The sequence below is a fragment of the Ostrinia nubilalis genome, chromosome 1 (genome assembly GCF_963855985.1).
Source record: "Ostrinia nubilalis chromosome 1, ilOstNubi1.1, whole genome shotgun sequence".
Classification (NCBI taxonomy): domain Eukaryota; kingdom Metazoa; phylum Arthropoda; class Insecta; order Lepidoptera; family Crambidae; genus Ostrinia; species Ostrinia nubilalis.
Window position 1 is genome coordinate 13,814,508 of NC_087088.1, and position 27,982 is coordinate 13,842,489.

The 27,982-nt window shown below is 36.5% G+C and overlaps 1 protein-coding gene across 2 annotated transcripts; it reads right to left on the bottom strand.

Annotated features, from left to right (window-relative positions):
* Positions 1-8: 8 nt before the first annotated feature.
* Positions 9-27,955, bottom strand: LOC135073357 (voltage-dependent calcium channel subunit alpha-2/delta-4). 2 transcript variants are annotated; one of them, XM_063967520.1, is made up of 19 exons: positions 27,543-27,955; positions 16,047-16,128; positions 15,357-15,467; positions 13,532-13,817; positions 12,889-13,415; positions 11,562-11,781; positions 10,393-10,529; positions 9,007-9,045; positions 8,774-8,920; positions 6,595-6,669; positions 5,976-6,157; positions 3,894-4,097; positions 3,492-3,646; positions 2,940-3,216; positions 2,428-2,725; positions 1,891-2,154; positions 1,522-1,633; positions 546-949; positions 9-176 (listed from the first exon to the last, which is right to left on the bottom strand). In XM_063967520.1, the coding sequence occupies exons 1-19, from the start codon at positions 27,617-27,619 to the stop codon at positions 69-71; spliced, it is 3,705 nt and encodes a 1,234-aa protein (XP_063823590.1). In that variant the 5' UTR covers positions 27,620-27,955; the 3' UTR covers positions 9-68. The 2 variants fall into 2 exon arrangements, with proteins under 2 accessions (XP_063823590.1, XP_063823582.1); XM_063967512.1 differs by having other exon boundaries at positions 546-976.
* Positions 27,956-27,982: the final 27 nt, after the last annotated feature.

The window sequence follows — 27,982 nt, forward strand, 5'->3', positions numbered from 1 at the left end:
AACAGACGAAAGGTGCAACAAGTTTTATTGCGAAAGTAACAAAGGTACAAATTCTGTAGGCCGTCTACCTAGGCCAGCAGTCGGTACAGGAACGTGGCGATCAGCACCGACGCGGTGAACACTGGCAGGTCGGCGCGGGCGATGCTGCCGATGCCGCATGCTGTTATGTTTCTTTCCTGTGGAAATAAAACACTATTTAATATCGATATTTGCGGTAGCTTCAGACTATTTAGTATCTAATAACCATATGTCAGTGAATTGGATTATAATATATTTTTCCACCATTTTCTTGAGCTTTCCACTTACATTGGTATTAGTTGACTTAACTTTGAGTTAGACCACAGGTTAGACTAGCATTAGAAGAATGACAATCGTTTAAATATACTTACTTTAGATTAAAGTATAAAACTAAAAATTCAGAGTATAATTCTCCCTATCACTCATGGCTATCCCTATGGCTCAGAAAATTGGTTTCACCTGTCCAGATATGATGACAACTCTCTGATTAATAAAATAATTAAAAAATAGTAAGAATAATAAATTACCCCATCATGGTAAGTGAAGCAACCCTCAAGGCGCCTTCTCGTGAGCCCGGCCAAGTCGAGCTTGTGGCAGGGCTCGCGGCTCGTCGTGGAGTTGCTGGTCGGCTGCGGCGTGGTGTTGGGCGGCAGATTGCAGTCGTCCTTGAACTTCACGTACGAATTCTCGATCACCACCAGCAATAGATTCGTCTCCGGCATATACGTGGCCCAGTACCGCGGGTGGCAGTCGCCCGGCTCGTCCTCCGATATCATTTTAATCTCCCCCATTGGATCCAAGAACATCAACTGGTTCAAGATGTATAAGCTGATACGGTGGTCGCAAGAGAAAGGCTTCCTCTCATCTTCATTCCCGTCTTTATTCTCTGCCTCAGGCGGAGGCGGCGGCGTGGTGGTCGTGGTCGGCTCGTCTGTGATTCCCAGGTTTAGATCATAATCTGCGAGCGGAAAGCATGCGGTTGTTGGCATTGCTACGTAAGCGGAAATATTAGTTGTTTACAGAACAGTTGCTGCGACTGAGAGCGTGTCATGCGAAGAGCGCTGCATGATGTTAATACAGGCTCATTCACCTTACCTACACGTTATTTCTATCTCATAGTATTAGTTAACAGTCAACATTTATCTATACTCATTTACAACTAAACGCCCCTATACATACACACTGTATCTAGAAATGTTTTATGCAGTCAGGTTTCACTTCGGTCGATTATTTTGTCATATCAGATAAATTTGACAGAGGTAAAACCAGCTGCGTATACCTACATACTATAACTATAATACCTAGGCTTTGATTAGATGTTGCAAAGCGATTTCAAAAGCTAGTTATTTGCTTCTTATACGACATTATTACAGCTTTATACAGTGCAGGTAATGTTTAGACTAAATAATTAAGTATATGCTCTATACTAAAGTTTTAAGACTAGATTATTTTCCATTTCTTTGAAAGTATGTGTCACTGTCATCTATTCCTGTTAGCACTAACCTTCAAACAGGACGTTCCCATAAACATTCCAATTCCAATTGGGGAAGTCTGTTAAGATAATGACCATCTCTGCGAAGAGCCAACGGAAGAAACTGGTGGCTATATTGAAAGGCTGGGAACATAAAATACAATAAAAATAGTCTGTTAATATGCTCACAAAACAAATTCTGATAATATGAAAGTAAATGATCGTAAAATACAAAATCTGTCTGACCTATAAGATTTAAAAAAAGTAGATAAATGTTTTTATCCGTTGTCTAGTACCCAGAGATTCTGATTAGAGAGGATTGTGTAAATTCTCTGAGATATCAAAGTTATAATAAAGACAGGATTTAACATTTCTTGGTTCTTATCTCGTCAAATACAAACCGTCAAAAACTGCCAAGCACTATTCCCTTGCGCCTGCAGCTCCTTATACGGACACAAAGCTTGGTAGTTGAACACTTCGACGTGGTCGTATACATTCTTCTTCAGGAATGAAGCGAGCACATAATGCGCGTTTGAAGTCCCCAGTTCTTTATGTACAAGGGCGCCGAAGAATGTGCCGATGTCTTCTTTGTCGCGGGACATGACTACATAGCCCGAACTGTCGATCACGTAGCAGTCATAGTCAGGGTTGTTACAGTGGAATTGCTGAAATTTTCAACAATTTAGATTACTAATTTGTCTGATTACTGACTGGAGATTAATTTGTTAACATCTGAACATGCATAAGATAGTTAGTCTACCAATAAATAAATGAAACTTAAAGATATGAAATGCCGGGCCTAATATCATGTTATGTGATGTACGACATAAATAAATAAGTAAAAAAGAAACAAAGGTCAAAATTTAATATTTTTACTTCCAATGGAATTTCACATGGAGCAGATAAAAATAAGTTATGAAAATGTTTCATCAGCTCACCTCATCCGACGTTCTTCCAGTAATTTCCAAAAATCTCTTTTGGAAACTCAAAAATGAGAACTCAAAGCCAACGACAGAAGCGGGTGTTTCAGAATCTCCATCTTTGTAAAATATGGCGTAGCTGGCAGTCATGACTATGTCCCCATTCTTGTCAAATTCCATTCCTTTCTGGACTATTTCGTCTAAGATTGGTAGCGGTGTGGAAATCACTATAGACTCTCTGTTGATCATGTGCTGAAGAACTGCTGCCTTGTACCACGTCTCTTCGATAGCGTTGTAATATTTGTCGCCGAAAACTCTGAAATGGGAAAATTACGTGACCTTTAACAATCTGTAAAGTATATCTTATTTTTCTTTAATATTATGTATCCCGTTGCTTTCCAGCAATAATGATTGCCAACATGAATGACTCTAAGTAGTCATGAATTCTTTAAAGTACCTATTTAATTTCGAGTTGAACAATGAGGTTGACTGGAAATAATATAAACATAACTGTATTATGGTTTACATACTCTTCTTTAGAATTCTTCCATCTGTTCCCTTCATCGTCGACCACTTCGTTCTTGTCTTCGTCGAAGATGTAATGCCACCTGGTCAAGCCACTGGACGTGGCTATGAACCTCACGCTGACGTTATACTTGGCCGTCAGTTCCACCTCCTCGTCAGAAGCGTTCCACTCCTTGAAGAATGGCGTGGTCAGTTTTGCGTCAAACACCAGTTGCTTCACCAGATCCTCATTACAATAGTAATCGTCTTTTTGCAACTGAGTCGTAGCGTTGCCACAATGAGCTACAAATTATAAAAACTCATAAAAGTCATTTCATTTTTACAAATAGGCTTTTAAAAAGCACTATTACACGTCCCAGTATTAACTCTACCACTGCTTCGGGACAATAAATGGGCCAGTGCTGAGAAGAAGCAGCGCAAGAAACTCAGGCATTATTCAGTAATAAGTCATTTTAAAAGTGGTCCAGTCCGGACGTATGGATAATTTTATGCATTTGTAAGTCTATAATAAAAGTAGGTATGAGAATACTAAGCATTGTAAATAAAAGGAATCTTACTCTCTAGAGTAAAGTTTCGTTTGTCGTCTTCATCAATGTATTGCTTCTTAGTGATGTCGACTTCGTTGTTCGAGAGCCGCACCAAAAACGACCAGATCTCCTCCTCAGCATTGTCTGACTCGTGACCCTCGAGGTAGTGGTATTTGCAGTAAACCCTGCAATATGTATGATACTTTAACACAGGATCAATATAAGGGCTTAAAAATCTCTCAATAATGGGAGCGGCATGGGAGGGTGTTTTTGTATCGTCAAACATCAGCGAGACTTCAGATCTCCTTCAGATTTATATGGTCTGTCAAGTCATAATATTATGTTAGTGTCACCCCTCCCCCTCACCTCAGGTACTGACTGACCTATAATCAAAATGATAAATAAAACTAATACTATTATTTTGAAACTTACCAATCAGGGTGGACCCTGTAACTGAACCTGAAGTAATCAGTAACGTTGATGCCAGTAAGTTCCTTTCCCTGTTTAGCCTCCAAAGGGTTGTCTTTGAGCAAGAGCTCAGTGTCTCCATAGCCTTTGGGCAGCGAAATGCCCATCGCGAACGGCGTACCCTCTAACTTGTTGAAGAAATAGTCATGCTGAACTCGTGCTATTCTCCTGGAAATTGAATAATAATCATTTTAATAATTTACCATTAACCTGACATTTTGTAAACAATACCAGTAAATAATACTTGTTAGTAAATGTGGTAAGTATCTGAACATTATACATGGACACTAATGGAACATTTTTAGATTTTGTAAGTCCAATCCCACCAAAAACATTCTGTAAAAAACTAGCCAAGTCTCGATGGAGCTGCTTGTTTATCTCTAAAAAGTAATGAAATCTAGACAAAGTCGTGCCAAGTCTATGGTTCCTTACTGCGATTTCTTTATTATTATAGTTAATGTTGTGTGACTTGGCCGTTGAAGGGTACAAAACCAGGTGCTCCATGACACCATTGCACCAATCTGTCGCCAGAACCGCTACCCATTGACGATGGAAAATTGCCACTTGGAAAACGTTGATTCAATAACCAGTCAATTGTAGGCTTAATAAAGCTGCGTATTTCAATAATACTTATGTATGATTATCTTAATAAAGATTGTTCAACGGCCAAGTCACACAACATTAACTATAATAATAAAGAAATCGCAGTAAGGAACCATAGACTTGGCACGACTTTGTCTAGATTTCATTACTTTTTAGAGATAAACAAGCAGCTCCATCGAGACTTGGCTAGTTTTTTACAGAATGTTTTTGGTGGGATTTCACTTCTTTTTGTAGAAAGTGGCATAATTATTTAACGTCGTCGTCTTTTAATATTATCGAATTTTTTTTACAATATTAAAAACAAATAAACAGTAAACTCAACGACCTTTAAAATGGACAACGAATCAGAATTGTTTTAATAACTTAACCTTAGCGAATCTCACGATATAATAATCGAAATCAACGAAATGCAAATTTCATAACATTCAACTTAATCGACGGGGGGGTCTACAAAGGAAAAAAACCTGGACACCGCGGTGCAGAAAATTGACGCTCAAAGTGCTAGCGCCATCTAGCAGTGAGCGGTACAGGCGAACACCACGGTGCCGGTGTGGCGCTAGTAGTATTGATTATGAATGTGGTGTTTACTCCAGATCTTCGATTTTCCTAGTTTTTATAGTTTTTCCTTTATGTGGCCATTAAACCCTAACTCTGTACCAAATTTCAGCTCTCTGAGTTTATGGGAAGTACTAGTTCTATTTTGATGATCATCAGTGAGTGAGTTTCATAAATGCGAAACTTTGCTTTCGCTTAACTTCGGAACTAAATGACCTACAGACTTGAAATTTTGGATTTTAAGTATGTGGTTATAGCTTACTAGATGACGAAAATTTCTGCGTTCTGGTCTTATCCAGAGGTTCTCAAATAGGGGCCTGAAAATGCGGCGAAATGGTTCCAGTAAAGGATGGTACGGCAGTGTTTGCTTCGCGCTCGACTTGGCGGGGGCACTGCCGTGCCCCCAGATATTTTTCTGTGCGAGTCGTTTTCTGTTACGTTACATTAAAAATATGGTCAGTTCGTTTGTTACTCAATCAAGTAGATTTTGTCCCTTTTCGTAATAATAGTTATTCTTTAATAGTGGTAGAGCTCTCCGTCTATTTTGCCATCGTCTCCAGCGACTAACTTCTGTCCCAAAGTGTAGCTAGATTTCTGAAGTCACTCCCCGCAATCACTGAGTCATAGACCATTTTGTCTCATACCACTGTGATAAAAGCCACGATTGCCGAACGGTGAATCCCGAATCCCGATGCCGCTCGCATATTGTGGTGATCCCACTCGTAACACAAGCATATTTAGCTTTAACCACGAGGGGCTAACAGAATTATTAGTATGTAATTTGTATTTACAAAAAAAAGAACATAATTGTAACCGGTTTTGATAAACTAAATACTTTCTATCTATCTATAGGTAGATCTACTATGGTAGCAGAATTGTAAAAATTACCTCATGCTATCGTAGTGGTAGAGAACTTTGACGTCTCTCATGTTGCCGTCTTCTCCATTGACCAGCATCTCCCTCAGCGACTGAATCTCCTCGCCGAGCACTCGCGGGCCATTTCCATCGTCCACTTGTTCCACCTCCACGAAATCCACGCTGTTGTAGTTAGCTTGCAATGTGTTGTTGATCTGATGAATAGTTATTAGAAATATTATACAATAACGTACAACTATTATGATAACATAAAATAGAAATACTCAATTACTAATTTAAAAAACTAATTTGGTAATTAATCAGGTAAATAGACATTATTATACATATACAGATTGTCCCAAAATTAGCACGTCATTCACACTGACACTTTTTAAAAAAGGACTTAAGTGTGGGACATCCTGTATATTGATTCACAACCTATTTTATTTACCAAAGGAATAATCTGGTACTGCTGCAACCACAAGATTGGGAAATTAAGAAGTAGCTAATGTCAGTAGTAATTAATAAAGAGCTCGTATCGTTCTTCCCTAAAAAGATTAGGGCGAATCGTATACCTAATCTAATATACTTTTAGTACTGAATAGAATGGGATATCCATGTCAATATTGTCGGGTATTATCTACTTACTTACCGTTGTTATGAGCAAGGGATGCAGGAGCAGATATCCGTTGTTGCTCACGATAAATGAGTATCCATTTACACCGAGCTGAAACGAGATTAGGTTAAGATTAATGGACATGGGTTTCTTGCTTAGCAATCCGCTGTCTGAAAATGCTTGGAAAAAACATCTGTTACTTTTTGTCGGTTTCACTTAGTTTTTTTGAATTCGGTATACTAATAGTGGAACGTGTAGACCAAATCCTCCTTTTTCCTCTGCTAAATTAAAAATGGTTATCCCTCTGCAGTGAAAACTAAATGACCTAATACTTAATGACAAGCAATGAGCCTAACAATACATGAATAAACCGTCGCATTATTAGTGTTTAATTTTGTGCAAGAAAAGTGCAAAGCAAAACAAGTATTTGGGCCATTCTTATTCTTACGCATTTTTGTGTGAGATGTAAGAATAGCATATGTTTTTAAAGAAAATCAGTGCACTGTATATTAATTTACTTAGTAAAATACCTCTATTAACTAGGCCCAATATCATTTTTATCATAAAACTATTAGAAGAATATTAAAAAAAAGTTACAAGTCCAAAATGTCACGGACCGTGTAGTGTGAGATTCCCGGATTTGGACATACAATATTTTTTTCTGAAGAGATGTTATGTTATTTTGATAAATATTACAGTAATTATGCAAGATTAATACATGTTATATAAGACTGTTAAAAATGTATATCAATAATAATTACCATTTTTGATTTTGAACACCAAACATTGTGTGAGCAGTTTTTGTGTCACAACCACGTGCGCCACTTTAAATATGCGTAACTCGGTAAAAAACTATCTTTGATATTGACATCCCTTGCTAAGTTTTTTTAGAACAGTAACATTGTCATCTTATTAGATTTGCAAATGGCTGAACGTAGTGAGTGAGCCGCAAAAAATTATTTCCTATTTATTTGAAAAAAGAGACAACCATAACACGTCCATCCCGTGTACGGTTTTTAAAGGTAGGTATCAATGTCACGCTATTGTATAAAACATAATTATGTACCTCATGCAGTATAGTTTCAGATAATTGCACAAGATCTGCTAATTCACAGATGGTTTTTTGGATATATCGGACACGTTCCAAATTGTCACGACCATGGTATTAAAAATGTGTCACTACCGCAAACTATTTAAGTACATGGTCGTGACATTACAACGCGTGGTTGTGACATTCTATTTTTATTATTTTAATAGTTTTTGTTGTTCTGCTAAATTATTTTGTGTATTGTGCAATTTTTAGGAGTAGCCTTTTAGTAAGTGTACTTATTTTTCGCTAGTATGATTTTCTAGATGCCACGAAGGAAAAATTATTGCACTTTCTCATTTGTGCAGTAATATCAAATTTTACTGAGACAGCTCCCGGTAAAGGCCCTGCAGAGGTGGTCGGAGTTGTTTTAAAAGGAATTGCTATTAACCATATTTTTAGTGGTACGGTGACTATGAAACATGTTTAAGTTGTCAAAACCAACTGTTATGTGAATCCTACAGAAATCTCATTTGATACTCAATTAGGTACCTACTGTGTTTAAGATTTACTAATTTGTTAAGCATATTATCATATCGAAACCATGTAGGTAGCATATCGGAAGCATGATCAGATAGTGCCAATAATAAAAAGTCTTTTTTTTATTATCTAGTAGATAATATATTAACTACCTGACGGTATTTTTGATCTCAATTTTAATTAAATTTTTGGATGTTCAGAAAAAAGTACATATTACCAAATAACACCTTTGTTGATGAAACGAATTTAGTGTATTTTATTGTTAATCAATTTAAACTATTATGATATAAATTTAACAACATAAATATTATTATTTACAGTAAAAATGTAAAACTGTCACATCCGTGTCATGCAGTGTCACAGCCGTGTTTACGTAGGCTATTTTGTTTCCTTTCCGAGGGCTTTAAGGTTGTCCATATACATCAAAAGTATGCTTTTGGTTTATACTTTCGATACACATCGCAAAAAGTTTTAAAAAAAAATCTTTAATTTTTAAAAAAAAATTGGCACAAATTTAAGAATGGCCCATTTACTCCAAACTTTATTTTAAATGTTTCCAATTTTATTCCCTTTTGAACATTAGTACTGTCAATGACAGTTTCATTAAAAACATACTCAATCCACAACAAAAAACAATGTTCCACATACCTGATGTGGTTGTGCTAGCTTGGCTATGCTGTCGATAGGCACGTCAGTACCGGCCACACCGAGCAGCATCGCGTCGTTGTGCTCCTCATTGTATTTGTGATCGAAGGCCGGGATGGCCACTGACGTCACCAACTTGTCCTCATCAGGCTGAAAGATGAATGAAACAATCATTTTTCACCCGAAAGCGGTAAATGTGAAATGTTATTCGATTCCGAATAACACATTTCTTTTACCTTTTTCACGTCTCTGCTAACTCCCCAGAGTGATGTTCTCTGTGAAATGAGAAATATAATATTAGATCGTGAGAAAAAGTTTAAAAATGTACTTCATATATGCCATTATTATGACTGAAAAGATCACACACCATGTAAAATAACTTCATCAAACTTACTTAATAATTTATTTCACGGATAAGTGTTTTAATGCAGTTATTTCACAGTTAGTTCACCGCAGAATAACAGCGTCGTGTTCTGGTTTTATTTACCACACCAGAGCATGACACATGCTGAGCGGTGGCCAATTTTGGTTCTAACTTATACTTGTTTTTTGTTATCTGATTCTGTGTGTTATATTTTTTAAGTCGGAACCAAATAAATGCTTTTCTTTCTTTCTTTCTATTTGTTTCGGAAACATCCATGAAGCTCAAAAGGCATAGTACGCCATTATCAGATATTTCTGAGCTCTATATCGGAAATGAGGTCGAGTAGGGCCTACTAAAGCTATCATCAAAATAACGAGGCTCTCGCATCTAGAAAGTTTTACAACTTATATACCTACCTAGTTATAATTTAACATTAAAGCCCATAGTTGACTAAGTAATATCATATTTAACTTGCAAATAGCAAAGTGTATCTTTTAACAACACTTTTCAAATGATAATGAAGGCCTAATGACTGCTTTTACGACAGAAAAGCGAAAACATAAAGGTAAAGTGGGAGGCTTCTAAACAAGGACAGTGCTCATTTCTTGTTATACCTACTTCAACTTTCTTGGAACATTTTAAATGTGGATTCTGGGCGATTAATGGCCGAAGTTGGGCACTCTCCATTAATCAAGAATTTCAGATATTAAACTTAAAAGAGTAGAGTCTTGTAATTTTGACTAGAGGGTAAGGCAGTGACCTTATTTCATCCGCTCATTAAAAATGCTGCGACGTTAATTAATATCTTCGGCCACGACATTAAAATTATTATTTATTACGTTTATGTAAAACAATGAAAGATTTATTTGTCGTCATGATAACAGACAACTTTGGACAAGAAACTTGTTGTTATCTTCTAACTTCAGCCGATAACTTCGTCGCCCACTTTCATGGTATTAAATAATTTGCACTAACTAAAGCGAGGTAGGCAACCTTGGCACCTACATAGTTTCTTGTGCAAAGTTTGTCACCCTTGAAGCACCTATTGGATTAGTAAAAATTCATCCTATACAGAAAAGAAGTAGAATACAAATGAAGCGAAAAGGGACGGCTATGACAAAGAAAAATCTACATTTACAATGTCGTTAATGTTAGATAATTCAAAGAAGTTGCCTCCGATCTGATGTTAGATAACTATGTGCTTAACGAGATTGTAATCTTTAAAACCATAATATAATGTATTCATCGTATATTTTACCGTGTAATCGATATTGGCGTGGGTCCAGGTGGGCGGCGGTTCGTCTTTCGCGAGGATCATGGGGCGAGCGATCACGTTGATGTACTTCAATACTTGCTGCTGCACCTCTTCTACAGAATGAATGTGGACGAAGTAACCTATAGAGTGACAAAATTACATCAATCAGGTAGGTATCTGATACATTCCATAAATTGAAACATAGTTCCTATAACAACATACTTATAAAACGTTAATGTTTACTTTGATGTGCCTTCAACCATGTATGTTTCAATTTGGTACGGCCGCCAATTACCAATTGATTGACATGTTTTTAGTCGGAAGTTCAAAATTAATTGGATTATTTTGAAGTCGGTTTATGTGCTGGTGACTATTCAATATTCATACCAAACTAAGTTACTTAATTAAATACGATCAAACGTATCTATTTCGATTCATCGACTGTGACAAACAACATCACCATTACCTTTAACCTTCATTCCAAGAAACCCCTTGTTATAATATTGTTTTGTGTTATTCCCATCCCTTTTGCTCCGTGAATAGATTCAAATGACAAAGTAAATTTTGTTCCACTAAATATTCAAAGCTTACCCTACCCACTCACAGTTAAACTTGTGAGCGAATAAAATCAATGTAGCAGTTTGCGGGATTTATCAAGGATCCTCCGCTTATACTTAAGTCCGGAAAATCCTCCTAACTCATTGCTCGAAGATTAATGAAGATCCAGTCCCAAAACCTTTTTGGTAACGTAGAAAGGATTGAGTGACATGCCAACCGATTAATGCTGAAGCACTCGTGTGGGTATTCATTTATCAAATAAATACCCAATTATAATCATGGAAGGTAATTCATTAACATCATTTACTGCCGTGATAATTAAGCTTCGTAATAAACCTTGACTTTTGCCTAGTTACCTACGTTTTTCCGTCATTATCTACTTTTTCTTTATTAGATTGTTACCACACCAAAACAAGTAAAGTCCATTAAAACACAGTGAAAAAGCACATAATATTGCGTAGTAAATATTGTTAATTTATGTAAAAATAACGTAAAAATCATATTTTGTTACTGAAGGCTTTTATCTCTGTAAGCGATCTATTTATTGTCTACCCTGTAAAATATACTTATGTATTAGGTATTATTATTTAGCCAGGCACATTTTTATTTCTTACCTCTATTCAAGCAAGCCATCCACTGAATCTCCCTGACATTAGTGACCTCTTTTCCAATGAGGTACGTGAACACCCTGACCGGGATGTAGGTGACGTTGCCCACCTTCTCCCGGTTGTATTCGTCGAACACCTCCGTGAGGTTCCCGGGCACGTAGTCCGTGATGACCATGACCAGCTGGTTGCAGCCCTGGGTGCTGCTCACGCTGCAGTTGGACCTTCTCTAGTGGAAGATAGTTGTGTTAGAGAAATTGATAATAATCAGTCAGCTTGCTTTCATGTTAAAGCAAATTTTGGCAACAATAAGAACGATTTGACATTTAGGCGATTTAGCAGCGCAACAAATGCGCGACTGACGCTCTGCCGAAAATTTCATACTATGTGACAGAGGATGCGTGCCTTCACATTATAAAAACGTCACCGCTGCCGCGCTGCAGTCGCGCTACTAACGCCCTAATGTGAAAGCGCTCGTATGAAAGTAGTAATAGTATAATTATTTTGGGTAGGTATTCCTAGGTTGTAAAATTTTTGATACTCGTTACACAGTACTTATTATTATTCTGTGGTTACACACTGAAATGGGGATTTTATTTTCGGTGATCATGATTGAGTGATTATTTTATCGAATATAAACTTTACGATTACTTAGTAAACGTAAGGTTTCCTATGTAAACAAGCGTCAAGACAAGACGCCATTCGCTTCTTTCAATACACACTCGAATAAAGAATGTAATATCTTTATCAATACAACAACATAAAATAACAGCAGATTCATATAATAAAGTTAAAATTAAGCACTAAAGCAGATCGAGCATGCTTTTACCCTCAACGGAATAAGGTCAAAAGCTCCTAACGAAGTTTGTTTTATTACATCTCACGGGACCTAACAGCCGTGAAACTCGTAATACACATAACTTTACTGGAATATTTTGTGACCCGCTGAATTAAATTGCTAACATTCACTTCGTAAATAAGTAATTATTAGATTGTCATATCCAGAAACGAGTGCGGCTGACTAGGCTGTGGTGCCAACATTGTGGCTGGCTGCGTATGACAGGCCTCGTTGGCAATTCGAAAGAAAATATTTTGTAACAACAGGCTATGTATTTACTTTACGTTTTTCCGTTAGGTACGTTTACGTTTTTTACACCGAAAATGAAGGTCTTATAACGAATAAATGCGATACATAAAGCCTAGAGATCAAAAGGTTTTCCAAGAAAACTTTATCGCTAAGTTAAACGGTCTTTAGTAGTGTAACGTTTCGAGTTATTTTCCTGCTGTAGCCTTTTAATACTGAGAAAAAAGAAAAATATTTTTATAGAAAACTTACCGCCTTGAGAGTGGTAAATGCTTTTATGTAAGCCGCAGTCAGGTTGGCATTGCCTTCCAAAGGCACTTTATGGACCTTGCCGTTGTCTTTTGGCTCTAAAGTGTCCGTGATTGTCTTTAAGTTTTCTGGAGTGGCTTGCACTAGGCCGACGAAACAAGTGACTACTTCTTTTGTGTTGTTTTTGAAAGTGTAAACGTTTACGTAGTCGTTATTAGATAACGTGTCTAGAAGTGAACGGAGTGTTCTTCTCGCCACGTAGTTTTTGAATCCAGTCATGGACCCTGACACATCGAAAAGAATTATAACGTCTTTGGAGCATGTAGCTGCTTCAATGTACCACGACTGCACTCTGCAGTCGTACGTGTCCACAACCTTTCTGTTATTCCAGGGCATGCCGGGGTAAAAGCGTAGTATGCCGTGCGAGCTACCGAAGTACTGCCAAGCTAAGGACGGGTCTGATTTGTAATTATTTATAAATATTTCGTTGAGGCCTTTTGACCATAAAATTGCATTTAAAGCGTCTCTCTCTGAAACAAATAAGCTCAAATTATAACTCTGTATCTCAAAAAGTTTATGCTATACTTCAAGTAGGTACTTATAAACACTATAATATCAACATCTGTGTAAAATCAGTGTAAAATACCTTTATAATAAATATTTGTGGGTACATGTACACAGCTTATATTAGTATTAACACTTATGTCATAAAAGTGCGAGTCTTTCTCCAGCTGGACCTCCATGTAGTTAGAGTTGTTCTTGGCGAACTTAGGGATGTTGGTATCATCATCTTCATCAGCGACGTCAGCGAGGTCTTCGTACTGGAAGCGGGAGTACTTGGCAGAGCAGTAATCGAAGTCATTGTAGTCCTTGTCTTCTGTTATTGTGTAGTTGAACTCCTTGGCCAGCTTCTGCGCTGTTGCATGAATGCACTGGAAAAAACGATTCAATTATTGACGTGATTATAAAAATAGATATCTGCTAAATTGATTGTGATTGTGACAACCCCGTGCCTCTAGAGAATATAGCAATCGTCATAGATTCGTTTCGATATAACCGCAATGTTTGGTCGAACTTGGTTATAGAATCGAAAATGAATTCAACTGTTGAATCTCAAATACATAGAATTAGTATTACCTACTTAACTAATTAATGCTATAATAGACTTTATCATTCAGATATTATCACTTATCACCTACCATAGAACGCAGAATCGCTAAAATCAAGTGGCAGTGGGCGGGGCACATAGCTCGAAGAGCTGATGGCCGCTGGGGCAGGAAAGTTCTTGAGTGGCGACCACGAGCTGGAAGACGTAGCGTGGGCAGGCCTCCCACTAAGTGGACCGACGATCTGGTGAAGGTCGCGGGAAGTACCTGGATGCAAGCGGCGCAGGACCGGTCTTTGTGGAAATCCTTGGGGGAGGCCTTTGTCCAGCAGTGGACGTCTTTCGGCTGAAACGACGACGACGACCTACCATAGAAGTATATGACATGATTTAATCAGACGATGGCCTAACGTAGCCACCGAAGCACGAAATTGTCTTTCTTATCGAGCAATCAGGTTGATCCAAGTCTATAAGTATACCTTACCACATTGTAGTCTATCTCCCGCCCACTTGTAACCGGCAGCCTAACCTAATTTTGTATCTTTAATTAACGTCTATTCTGTATAAAGTATCTACTAAACAGCATTGTATTTACTAAAACCGAGTTTCATTGAAGAAACCTTACAACAACTAATACTATGCACACCCTATGAAGTTCCATCATGGAAAACAGACTTAGTACGAGATATAAAAACTAAAACAAAACGAAAACTAGTCGCAACCTTTGAAACTTTAATCAAAAACTGTATAATAATATTCCTAGCAAGATGTATGAAATCCCAACCGTAATAACTTTCACTCGCTTCCGAAGTTGTGCTAAAGACCCGACTTCCCTTCCGTCAACGCTCTCCCGGGGGAAATTAGCCTAATCATAATATAATTTAGAACCAAGGACTCTAGTAAATATAAGTTTCATGGACAGTAGCATATTATATCTTTAGTTATTCCAAAAGAACCATAAAAGTGATGATAAGTTAGTTAATAACGAAACTCATTTAAAACTACATATTATACAATGATATTTTTTAGTTCATTTACCGTTTTCCTCTACCTAGATCAGTTATTTTAGATAATGTGACGAGTTTTAAGTTCGATCACTTTGCAACATCTTCAATTTATCGAATACAATTCTGTACCTAAACAAACACTGTCTAAAATTCCAAGTAAAGTAACTTAACAATCCACAAAAACAATCTTTTTAATTGCTTCCATTACTAAGAAACTCGTAGCAACTCGACTACAGATGTACTACGAATAAAAGACTACGAAGTAGTCGTAGACGTAGTTTTTAACATTTTGCTATTTACTTGAACGCCGTATTTTTGTCGTCCCCGGGCAGTCGGCAAGTTAGAAAAAATTAAATTACCTTAACAGCTTTAATTTTTCTTGTCAACATTGTGCTGACCGAGCGCAGAGACGACTCTAATATGAGTTTTCCATTTTTCTTCTTCACGCTCGCGTTCATTAATGTGTATTTCTGAAAAATAAACACCTCCATTATTTTAGGAAGTTTGTTGAAAGCATTACTTGTTTTAACGAGTAAAGTTGTTTCAAGAGTGTTTCTTAAGAAGAGAAGAAATTGCGGCAAGGAAAATCAATTTACCTTAAAACAGAGCTATCGTCTAAACATAATTTGGGTAAGTTAATTGAACCCAAGCTTTTAACGAGTAAATTAACATTGCTTAACCGATCTTAAATTAACATTAGTATTAATTTTATATTTAATTAACAACATTATTAAAACAATTGCAAACTATAGCGTAAATAATGACCAACAGCCATACAAAAACAAATGAACGTCAAATATGATTTCAGTGACAAAAAAGAAACGGAAAAAACCAGCCAGTAATTTTCTTTTTTATTACATTCAAAGTAACAAGCAAAGAGGGTCAAAGGTTGGCAACGAATAATATTTCAACAAATGCAAATGAGTGCGGAATTTCTCCATCTAACTTGTTGATGTCGCTTCGCCGCAACTTTCAGTTCTAATTTTCTTATTTACATAATATTTCTATTGTATTTTGTAAAAGGTGCAGAGAGAGGAGTTTATACTTACACTCCTAATTTTGTCTGATTTTGTAAGAGCTTCGCTCAGTTGCCATAGTTCTCTACCCAGGGTCCTCGCCCATGCTTTGACTCTGGAAAGAAAATGCGTAATTAAAATTTATTGCTCTTTTATGTATTTAAAATACCTAGTAATGAAATATTTATCGTAGACAGAACACTCCCAGTAAATTGTTTCAATGTTTGATATTCCACGAAACAATTTTGAAGAATTTTAAGAAAACTCTAGACTTGATCCGTACCGTAGTGTTAACGTTAACCCCAGCTCAAAAAACTACGAATAATATGTTATACTTACACTCAAAGTCACGTAAAAAAACTTCATCATTATTTACTTAAGTCCTAAACTCTGTGAACGGGCCACAACTAAGTTAGCATCACGCTTGAATAATATTTTCGTTTCCACTGGACAGTTTAAGCCAGTGCTCAAAAGCTCAGTCGGTAAACTTCGACGCTCCTCGCTAATTTATGATAATGGACGTTTTTATACCGAAGCACGAAAAATTATGTAGTGGTTAGTTTGCACGGTCGCGTCGCCTGGATCGATACTGTTCGTTTGAAAACTTTTAGCGGGTAATCTCTTCACCTACTGGTAAATTAATTAATAAGTAATCATAAGATTAATTCAAAATATCAACAGGAATCCTTTTAATCTAAATAGTAAGCTTCAAAATACAGAAGGTATTGTCGCTCAAATAAAGACCCTTTTTTCATTAAGATGGTATAATATGCAAAAACATCCTCCTTCGTTCTTATGAAAGAGATAAGATCCATCGATAGGGGCACAGTTTGGTTAACGGCTTTCTTTGTCGTCGGGAAAAATAGGACGCTTGCCAAGTTCTGCTTAACAAAGCAACGAACTCGCCAAGAGCGACTCTCTAATTTGTCTTTTCACAGCAAATTTTATTGTTCAGAGGTCTACTGCTAATACCCTTCACTTTGAAATCTTAGACTCATGATAATATATGTAAGTATACGAGTATTACAATCTGATTTTACATCGCTGATGCGAATTCAGTTTTTAGTAGACCGACTATAAATAAATATGAAATCGACTTAGTAGATGTCGATCAACATAGATAAATTGATTTGTTGGGACAAAATCTATAAATGTGATTTATACGAGTATATTTTGGTGAATCTACTTTTAGAAATAATATAGCTCCTTGAAATAGTTCAGAAACTGAATCGGATTAAAAAAATAAATAGAATAAAGCTACCTAATGTGATTGAGTTTTTATTTTGTATAAGAATCGGATTAAAAAAATAAATAGAATAAAGCTACCTAATGTGATTGAGTTTTTATTTTGTATAAGAGAGGAAACGGACATGTAAGTTACCTTATGGTAAACGATTTTGTAAAAAGCATTATGGTTGAATAGTGAACCAACACACACTTCATAAAATAAAAAATATTATATTTTAATGCAAATAATCTTATCAAGAAAATTGCGACTTCTGTTGACGGGGCCAAGTTCCTCGACAGATGTGGCAAGGAAACTTTAATAACTGAAGGTATTGTTGTTCCTAGAATTATGAATCTAAAACTTTACTTCAGCGCTGTACTATACACAGAATTAAAGTAGATATTTGAGACAGGTTTGTAATACAATTTACTTTTAAGCTGTATCCAAGCCAAAAAGTGTGTACTTTTATTTAGATTTCCACCAAATTGCAAAATCTAATATACCCACATTTATTTTCGTCGCCAATTCAATTTGAGTCGTTTGCGTTTATAGCGCCAATTTAGCGTCATTCATATTACGGCGCGTTTCTACCTGTGGCAATCTATAAAATATGGACGAAGTTCTCACCCGGGGACGCGCGACCTGACTCGTACGTTTTACAGGACGGTCCCTATATTAGCGACGACGTGAAAAATCTGCCCTTATATTTCTGTTGGTGTAGGTAATTTTGGGACAACACCTGACAGGCTTTTAGAGGAATGTAACGCTTGCTGAATAATATTTATTTGAGGTGATCACAAAAGCGTAGGACGGTACGATAGAGTGAAATTAAGCCTACTACCCAACAAACTGTGTTTTATTGTGTAACGATGTTTGTGGTTTAGAATTTATAACTACCTACTTTATATTGCAATGGCACTAATGCTCGCAACTAAAGGAACATGAAATATCGGAAATGACAAAATATTCTTACGAACAGCAATAATAATATTAGGAGTGAGACGAAGAAGAAATGCAAATAGAAATGTCTTCCTTCCTCGTCAGAACAAATATAATTATAGGAACACTACCCTATGATTGCTTTTTCGTTTTATTTATTTTTTTATCACTCCGTGTTTTTGTAATATTTGCACATCTTATGTACGATAGAATATGTTTTTATAACCATTTGTAACCGTATTCTGGCAAATAAATTATTTATTATATTATTGTTATTATTTGCTTTAGGGATTTTGTTAAAGCCAAAAAGATTATTTTATCAAGCCCACCCTGCGTATTAATATCGATTTAAGATTAAAACGTTTCACGTAAGCTGGGGCCAAACTCCGTAAAACGATTTAGGTATTATATTCGGCTTTTTCATCATAATATTTTTTGCTTGGGCAAACCTCAGACCTTATAAAGATTATGAAGTCTCTCTTCAGATTGTTTGGTCGAGGTCTAAAACAAAAAGAGAGTTGGTATAGTTACTTTTCCTAGGAAAGACTTATTTTACCTAGCACATAGGCGATTATCACACTGCGCCGCGGTCCGCATGATTTCATATAAAAAATCCCGCGCGCAGACGCGTTGTCAGTGTTTTGTGCCGCGCGTGTTTTCTATACAAACTGAGGTACTTGCATACAATGATTAAATCTGTCGTCCCGCGTACCGCGGCGGAGCGCGGCGCAGTGTGATAATCGCCATAAAAATGTATTTTACCCTTGACCTTTGACTTACTAGTTCAAATATGCCAAGATTGCCAAGTAAGGTAGAAAAGTTACTAACTCTAACTAAAATTTTATCCAACGCCGAAATTAGACTCAAGTTTGATATTAGCGACGACCTCTGAACGATGTAGGTACTCCTACATTCATACAACTCCTACATGTAGGCACCTGCTTTCATTCTAAGTATAATTCCAATATAATTGAAAGCTTTTTGTAGCATGTTTTTTCCAAAAAAGCGTGGGTAGAGCCGATAGTCATGATAAATAATTTTATCTACAATATCGTCGACAATAGCTATTGTGGCAGTCCCATCATTTCTTAGCTGGGACGAGGTACTCGGAACAATGCCGTGAAACATATATGATGTTCACACCCCAGGGAGCCTCGTGCGATCCTTTCATACATATTACAGAACACTGGCGCCATTAGGAACGACATGGCTTGGTAATATTCTTTTCAATAACATCAGAATGTTGGTTACCTACCTATATTTCACATAAATAGGTAAGAGTCCTTACAAGTTTGGAAAAATATAGGTCTTCTAATACTTTGTAATCTTTTGGCAATTGTGCTTTTAAAAGCGACTTACATTTCATAATACATATTACACTGGGAGAAGAATATTTTAAGCAACGGTTAAACTGTATTAATCGTGACTCTGTTATGTTTGATCTAGCTGCATTTAACTTTACAGACAAGAAACACGCTAACGTCATGGGTATTGCCGTCACTGAATGCAACTTATCTCAATTTATATGCGAATAGCATGGTATGTCTAGCTTAAAGCTAGTATAAATACTGAAGTACTAAACCCAAAATAATCAAACTTTCAAAACGACAGCTCTAGACAGCGTGACATGCTCACAGGGCACGCGATGTCAAAAAAGATGTTTACACGCTCCAGTGACTTTGCAAGACTCGCCAGATTTTAAAAGGGCTAGATTAATACCCCTACGAAGCATGTATACGTCTACGACTCTACGTAATCACTGTATAAATCTACGTAAACGCCAGTCAGCAATCAAGCCTACAAAGGAGCTCCCTCCCCACAGTGACGTGTTTTGTAGCATCAAACGTGTATAGAAATTGTGAGCTCATTATGAATGATGCTCGACACACAAGGGCCATCCTTTGCAAGTTCACTCGTGCATTTTCTAAAACTAATAAAACTAAGCCTTTGATGTTACTATTAAACTATTATGAACGTGAAAGTTTAGAAGAAATATGTTTGTTGCTACATTACACAAAAACTACCCACTGGACGAATTATGATGAAAGTTTCTAAGGTCATAGCTTATACTTCGGCAAATATGCTATTTATAAAAGGTTTAGTTACCTAGTACTTTCGTAACGAAATATGCTTGGAAAAAGTCGCAGGCAAAACTACACAGTATAAAGCAAGTTTGTTTTGTACCCCTAATAATATTCCAGGTATAGCTCGGGGCTGTGATCTTATCAAAGTAAATGTGTGGATAATGTGAATGTATCAAAATTTTAGTCAGGCATTTTAACGTTTCATATGACACGGTAGAAAATATACTTAATTCAAACAACACGCAACTTGTTTCAGAGTTGTGAAACAACCTTGTGTTGGTTTAACTTGCTTAGGCTGAGTTGCACCACCTAACTTTAACGGTAACTATACTCAACATCAAATAAACCGCACCTTCCGCGACGCGAACTTTAACGATTTTCTTCTGACACAATCATGGTGCCCCAACAATATTGGTGTTATTTGAAAGCCCAATAAATATCCTTAAAGAAAAACACATTTAATTTCTTAATAAATGATTAACATATACCATAAATGTGACTTGAAAAAATACCTCACTTTGGGCCCACCTATGGGATCAATTAGACCAATTTTTATGGTTATAAAACCAAATAATGATCTCACGTGTCCTCTTTAACAGATGGATAGCGATTAATCCCAACTTAACAGTTTTATAGCCATAAAATTTGGCTCTAGCGTAACTACCTATTTTTTGAAGAAGTGACTCTGGATCCTTCTAAAGACACATTTTTGGGGTAAAAACCTTTCCTTTAATGAAATGAAGGTTAGAACTAGGCTTTCAAATGGTACCAATATTGGTGGGAAGTGGAGAAGCATACGTTTGAAAATGCTTGTCGCGGGAGGTGCGATTTATTTGATGTCGAGTGTATAACGATAACCGGCGCTTTTTGTATGGAGTTTGACAGATTTTTGACATTTGTCACAGTTAATATAAGATGGTGCAACCTAGCCTTAAGCTTTTGGTGTGCATTTTTAAACCTTTCTCGTGTGACTCGTAGAGCGGTGGCGAGTAGTTTAGCTGCTAACATTTATTTCGAAGTTGGAACGAGTTGAACATGCTTACGTTAATAAATTACTCTGTTGGTTGTCCGCTATTTAGTTTTACTTGAGTTTTCTGATGGATCAACCTTAATAAAACATTACCGTAGACGATTATCGTCAAGCCAGAAAGACTTAAGTAATTACTAATTAGAAAGAGGATTTAAATATCAATTTAATCCTTTTACTTAGTCTTGTCTTGGAACACGAGTTTAATCGTAATTTCCAATTAAGCTCTCAACAAAGAAAATATTTGTAATAACACTTTAATAACTTAAATAGGTAGAGGTTTAAACATAAACAATAAGTCCTTGGAGTTAAAGAACAACTTTGTGGAAAATGTTTTCTTCGAATTCCAAACATCTAAAACCTCCTAACTTGATGAAACAAAGCAATGTCGATTTGTGACTTATAATGGGCGTAAGATCGTTTTACTGATTTTAACACGTTGTTCAAATGTCCCGTGGGCGTCGATACTCCCCAATTACAGGAATCGATTACGATGCCCTGGAGGAAATTGCAGGTTCCAAATGGTTTATGATCAGCTTTTACTTTGACAGTTCAGTACAGATACAATTTAATGAAATTGAACATTTATTTATAGATATTAACATCCTAACGACCGCATAATGTTCATTCATTGGTAATCTGCCATTCACTAAGGCGATTAGAGTCCTCAATCCGCGTCAATTGGGCATTTTGTAAAGCCTACTCCTCTTTTACTGCTGGACAGAAATAGTTGAAAAAAATATATGTTATACAACAGTTTAAGGACTACATTTATGACGTTTGAATTTTCGCTACGTCTCTTTGTTTTGGATTAAAAAAATAAATACCGTACATCGATTTTTTACTTAAATTCCCTACTCCTCCAAAACGGCTATGTTAATTTAAAAGATTTTTGCACGAATAGATTAGGAATTCTTTAATCTTTAAATGACACGTTGCGTTTTTCAATCGAACATTACTTTCATTCATAAATTTTACTTTTGATAAATTCCGAACGTTTTGCTGTTGAGGGGGCCTTCGCGGGGTGCGGGCGGCAGTCGGCCGCTGGCCTTCAGACGGGGAGGTTGTGTCACTCGCTGCAAACTGACATTAGCGATCAAAATGAATTTTTTCTTTGGCTGAGTTGCACCACCTGACGTGACCTAACTTTGACCGTAGCTTTGGCGATAACCGGTGTTTTTTTGTATGGAGTTTGACAGATTTTTGACTTTTGTCAAATTTAAAATAAGATGGTGCAACCTAGTCTTTGTTTGACAATAGTTTTTATGTCAGAGTTGTTCATAGAGCACGTTCAGTCAGACGATACGATTAAATTAAGGCATGCTCGAACGCTATTATCTACCTAAATAGAATCTATTAGTGTAAAAAAATCGACTCCAAAAAAAAAACGGCACTAGATAAGTAAAAGTTGAAAATATATTCCGTTATTTATTTACTAGGCCTTTGCAATCAGTATCTAAATTAGGAGCGAGTCAGAATCAGTAACTTAATCGATTTACGTGAAGAAAACAATTTATATTTTTCATACTTAGGCTCGTTGCAAATGGGCCATTTAGAATTAGATTTTCAATATGTTTCTTCGCGAAAATACCACAGTTAAAAAAATAAGATAAAGTGGTATTGATAAATTGTTCTATAGAGCTTATTAAAAAATGTGGATACTGATTACAAATGCCCGTATATCATGATTGATATTTTCGGAGTCGGTGACAGCCTACCTTTTGGTGATTCGTTTTGGAGTTGGTTTTAATTTTTGGTGAAAATTAATATATTTCATGCCTTTAGTAGACTATAGGTACTCAATAGACCTTGTTGTTGCCACTGAAGGTGCATAGGTACACAGTACATTGATACCATATTTTTCATGTTAAGTCCAAATAAACTTCCCTAAATTACCTAACCATGAAACGTACCTATAGGCTATAATAATTAAAAAGTTTCGTCGATAAAAACTGAAATCCTCTTATAAGATGATGAATTTTGGGAGCATGTCATGAAACTAAAATTATTAGCATACAAAAACTTGTTTTAAAAAAAAGGTTTTTTGTTTTAATTTATTTTTTTATTTATGATGCGGAATTTGCTGCGGCGTAGTAGCAAAGATTTTTCGTTATGTAGCTCGTAATAATTTCGAAGAATAGGGATGTTTCCTGGGTAAAGCAAGAGTTTGATTAGTCCGTCGGTCAACTTACCAAAAAAATACTTTAAATGTATTTTTCACTTTTTTAAACTCATGAAAATTTAAAGAGATAAAGCGCGCCAAAGTTCAGAAGAGGCCCATGACGTTAAGGCGTGCTTAACATTGTTGCGATTTGTGACGTCACGCGGAATTTCATCGCATCATAACATCGTAATTACTTGTTTGTTGACAAATAAAAATATCCCGTGTCCTATATTTTTGATAGTGTAATTGACGGACTAAAAGTGTTTTTTTAAGAAACTAGCCTATTCCTACGGCCACATTCCAGCTCCATCATCAGACCCTGTTTGCCTTTGAGAATTGAAGTAGGTAGGTATTCGTGATTTTTAAAGTAGCTTACTTACATAATATTACTTACTTATATTTTGTATAAATAAATAAATACAAATCAAACGAGCCTAAACTCGATGGAATCGTTTAATCCCAGAGTTGCTATGGGGCCACTGGCATTCCAGCTCTATCATCACATCGACTCCATGTCATCACAATATCATCCGAATTACATGTATATCCAAAATTTTAACTCAATCAGTTGTTGAAGGATTTCTAATAAAAAGACGAGATTAAACACATTTTCAGTTTATTCTTCATAAGTGACACAAAGAGAATGACAATAGACAAAAGAAGAAACATTTGCTTTTTTAAACCCTAGACAATACTACTATGTGTTCCAATACCTACAGTTGTCGTCAGGAAGTTGGTCTAACAAATTCAGCTTGCAAGATTCCACCCGATGTTACCTACATATTACATGTTCAAATTTCGAGAACGGCTGAACTGACAAAAACATTAGAAAATTTACGAAAATTTTTTAAAAAATAATATCCCGTACAAAATGTTTATGGATTGTGATATTTTTATTAAATACCTTTACGCCTGAGTTAAATGACACCGACATCAAGGTTCATCAATATTCAAGTTTAAAATAATAGGCAGTAATGTCATGAAAAAAGAGCTTCTATTCTGTATCTACCTATGCCCGTGTAATTTTGAGCGGTGTCAAATCGGAGTTTTCGTGCGGGGTGCGCGGGTGTTTCGCGCGGCGTGAAGGTCAAACGCCCAAGGTCATTGAGGACTCTAATCGCCTTAACGTGATCAAACGAATTAGTAAAATCGATTACATACGAAACCGTCGTCCTGAAAATTAGATTATATCCAATTTTATCATGCTTTCTGTATACTCTTATACTTCAAAGAAACTGCTTTGTCGTAAATAATGCATATAGTAGTGTAATTTTATATTTTTCTGTAGATTTAGCAGCAACAGTGTATATTTCACGATACTGACAGTTACGCATTGCAGGAGTATGTGCGCCGCCTCGCTGAAGAGCGCTGCGTTGCAGATGTTCTTGATAGAGCAGACTACAGCGGCCGTAGGGGAGACCGGGGCTGAAAGTGCCGGGGGTAAATTGTTCCGATGCAAAATATCTCGACAACAGAAAGAATTTGATATGTGATCGTATTATTTCGTATAATGCCTAACAGTTGGCCACATGCGACATAATACGATCACATATCTAATTCTTTCTGTTGTCGAGATATTTTGCATCGGAACAATTTACCCCCGGCACTTTCAGCCCCGGTCTCCCCTACATAAGGTGAATCACCTGTTTTTATTATTTTATCTAGGCATATTTATAAATATTATGTTCGAAGGTCCATAAATTGAATTTCGACACAAGTGTAGTAGGTGTACTTTCCTACCTAGTTGTATCTATATGTATAAAACTCGCGATGTATGAAGCAGAAATAACTCCACTTAGTCATCGAAACACCTCTACCAAACTGTTCTACAACTATCCAACCACATTCAGTAAATTAGAACAAACTACTGTTACATATTGATATAAGCAATTTGTTCTATAAATATCCGTATAAGTTCCCATTTCCGAATATTGATTACGACTCCCAAAGGAGAACCGCAGATTCCTACGTTAATATCGGCCGCAAATATTTGCCGGTTCACTACGGCCATGAAAAACGCCGTCTGTCGAATTCACTTTGTTATTTGGTCACGACCGTTGCCTGTTTCACGAAAAAACGTTCGTGGGTATACCGTAAATAATGACAACGTTACAAAGTAAAATGATATCTCTTATAATGGAATGGAACAACGAAATTAATTTCCTTGTTTTGTTAACTTGGCTGTTATTACAGAATAACAAGTCCTTTGAAGGAAAAAGTATTTTATATTGAGTGTAGATACCGTAAATAGCCTTTATTTGAATAGGTAAGCGAAATTTTTGGATCGGTACAATTAAGCCATATTTAGTTTCAGTACTAATTGAACAGAATGTACTTAATCAGGCCGAAACTTAATTGATGAGGCCAAACAGTACCACCTTCCTGAAATTAATAAACGCGTCGTTATTTTGATTAATAGATAATCTAATCAGTAATGGGAATCATAATCACCAATTACGCGTAAAATGCCTACGCAGAAAGTTTATAATCAAATATAGAGGGAAAAGCGTTACGTCAGTAACGCCTGTGTTAAAGTAGAAACGGAATTATGTAGAAAAGCTAACTTTAAATTTATATTGCATTGCCAAAACGTAACTGCTTAGTGCCACTAAAAGTTTATCCTACAAAGGAGAACCAATTTGAAAAATCTTATCTTGAAACTACAAGCAGGTATAACATGTATTATTTTCGTGAATTTTCCCTTTCTTTGTTTATTGCCAAGCGATACGAGTTGGCAGACCTTCTCAAATGTATCTTTGAACTTCAACACTCTCTCCGTTCTATTAGATATGTCTATCAATTACTTACCTGTTTCTGCTCGGGAAGAACGTAAAAGGATATCCGAAAGCTGTCACCTCCATGAAAATAGATTGACTGATGGGTGACTCATACATCATCCTTGTATTGAAGAGTTTCGACGAGACTTGTCTATTAAATTGACAATATTCTTCATACCTACCTACCAAATGCCACCTATGTTCCTACACTACGTTACCCATAACCGACTTAAGTAAGTAAATCGAATAAAAATGTTTATTAATGCAGTGGTAATAGCACTGAGTTTGAAAGCAAAGGTAGAGTCGAACGAAATTGAATGAAAGTCAAAGTGGATCGAATCGAGCCACGATTGAATCAAAGGCAGGCAGGTAAAATACATTATAAAGGGTTGACATTCGCTGTCCGTAAGCTAACAAACGACGAAAATAAATCATAACAAATCTATACCTACATAACTCGTACAAAATCTTTATTTCCTCAGTTTTCTTTGACAATAACGTTATTTTAGATAGATGTTTTCCCGGGTTTGGTAGAATAATATTAGTGAGTAAAGTCAAGTAGGTAGAACTCCGGAAAAAGTTGGGTCCTAAAAGATAAATGATGTTGACCTTCATAAATTCTAATTTGTGGGCTTGCGAACTTGCGATAGCGTGGTGCTTTCGCTTTAATACCTACCCACTACGTTGATAAAAGATAAAAGCCATACTCAAGGACATTATGCATAATTTTTTCACCAAAAATATGCAGGATTTTTCTTTGATGGGATGCTACAGCCTATATATTATCACCCATTATATACTGTTTCAATATTATCTATGATTATCTACATATTAAGTTGTCATTAAGAAACCAAAATCTTAACTCCGAAGCTCTAAAACAATAGTTTAAAACTTTTATGTTCGTGCAAATTGTCTTAGGCCCAAAAACATTTTATCCCAAAAATTGTGATTGTTTTAATGAAATTAGTTTTACATCATACATATGTTTAATCCTTCAGCAATCAATTATTAAAAGTACTTATGCTGAACTTCTGCGGAATCCAACGAGCCGAATTCCTAATTACTATTCAGAGTTTATATTTAGAAAAACAAAATGTGCTACCAATAGCTCTGGTGAGGTGTTTAAATTACATACAATGCTTTTGGTGAATCAGACACAAACAACCACGAAAGTGCCAAATTTCAGCAGTTTTAAATACATTCTTGAATAATCTTTAAAGGCGAATGTTTATTATGAATTTGTTGCTAATCGGAAGGCCAATGAGTTGAAATCAAGCATCCATTATAGAAAACATAGTCTGTATACTTACATGTCACCTTTCCAGGCCGGTACTGGCTCCGGAATCACACAAAACACCAGAAGAAGAATCAATCTGATGCATTGCATTTCGATGACTCACGCGCACCCGTCCGGGTGCCGCGAAATTATTACGCGTTAAGGCACATCGTTACTTTATTTTGTTACTTTTAAGGCTACCACGTTAAATCACTACTAATACATATTTTGGGTAAACACGGAGCTTTATAGGAAGGCCACTACGAAGCGAATGCACTATTAGAAGCTATAAATAGTTTGGGAGTTTTTAGTTAAATTAACAACACTTGTGTTCACAACGCGGTTTCTTTGAGTTTTGTTGCGGCGCGGGGTGCGGGGCGGCCGCGGCGTCCGTGGCGTGGACGCGTGTGCCCTGTGCGACGCACGTGCTGCGTCTATTTCTGGGCGGGCGGCGCGGCCGGCGACTTCGGGCGG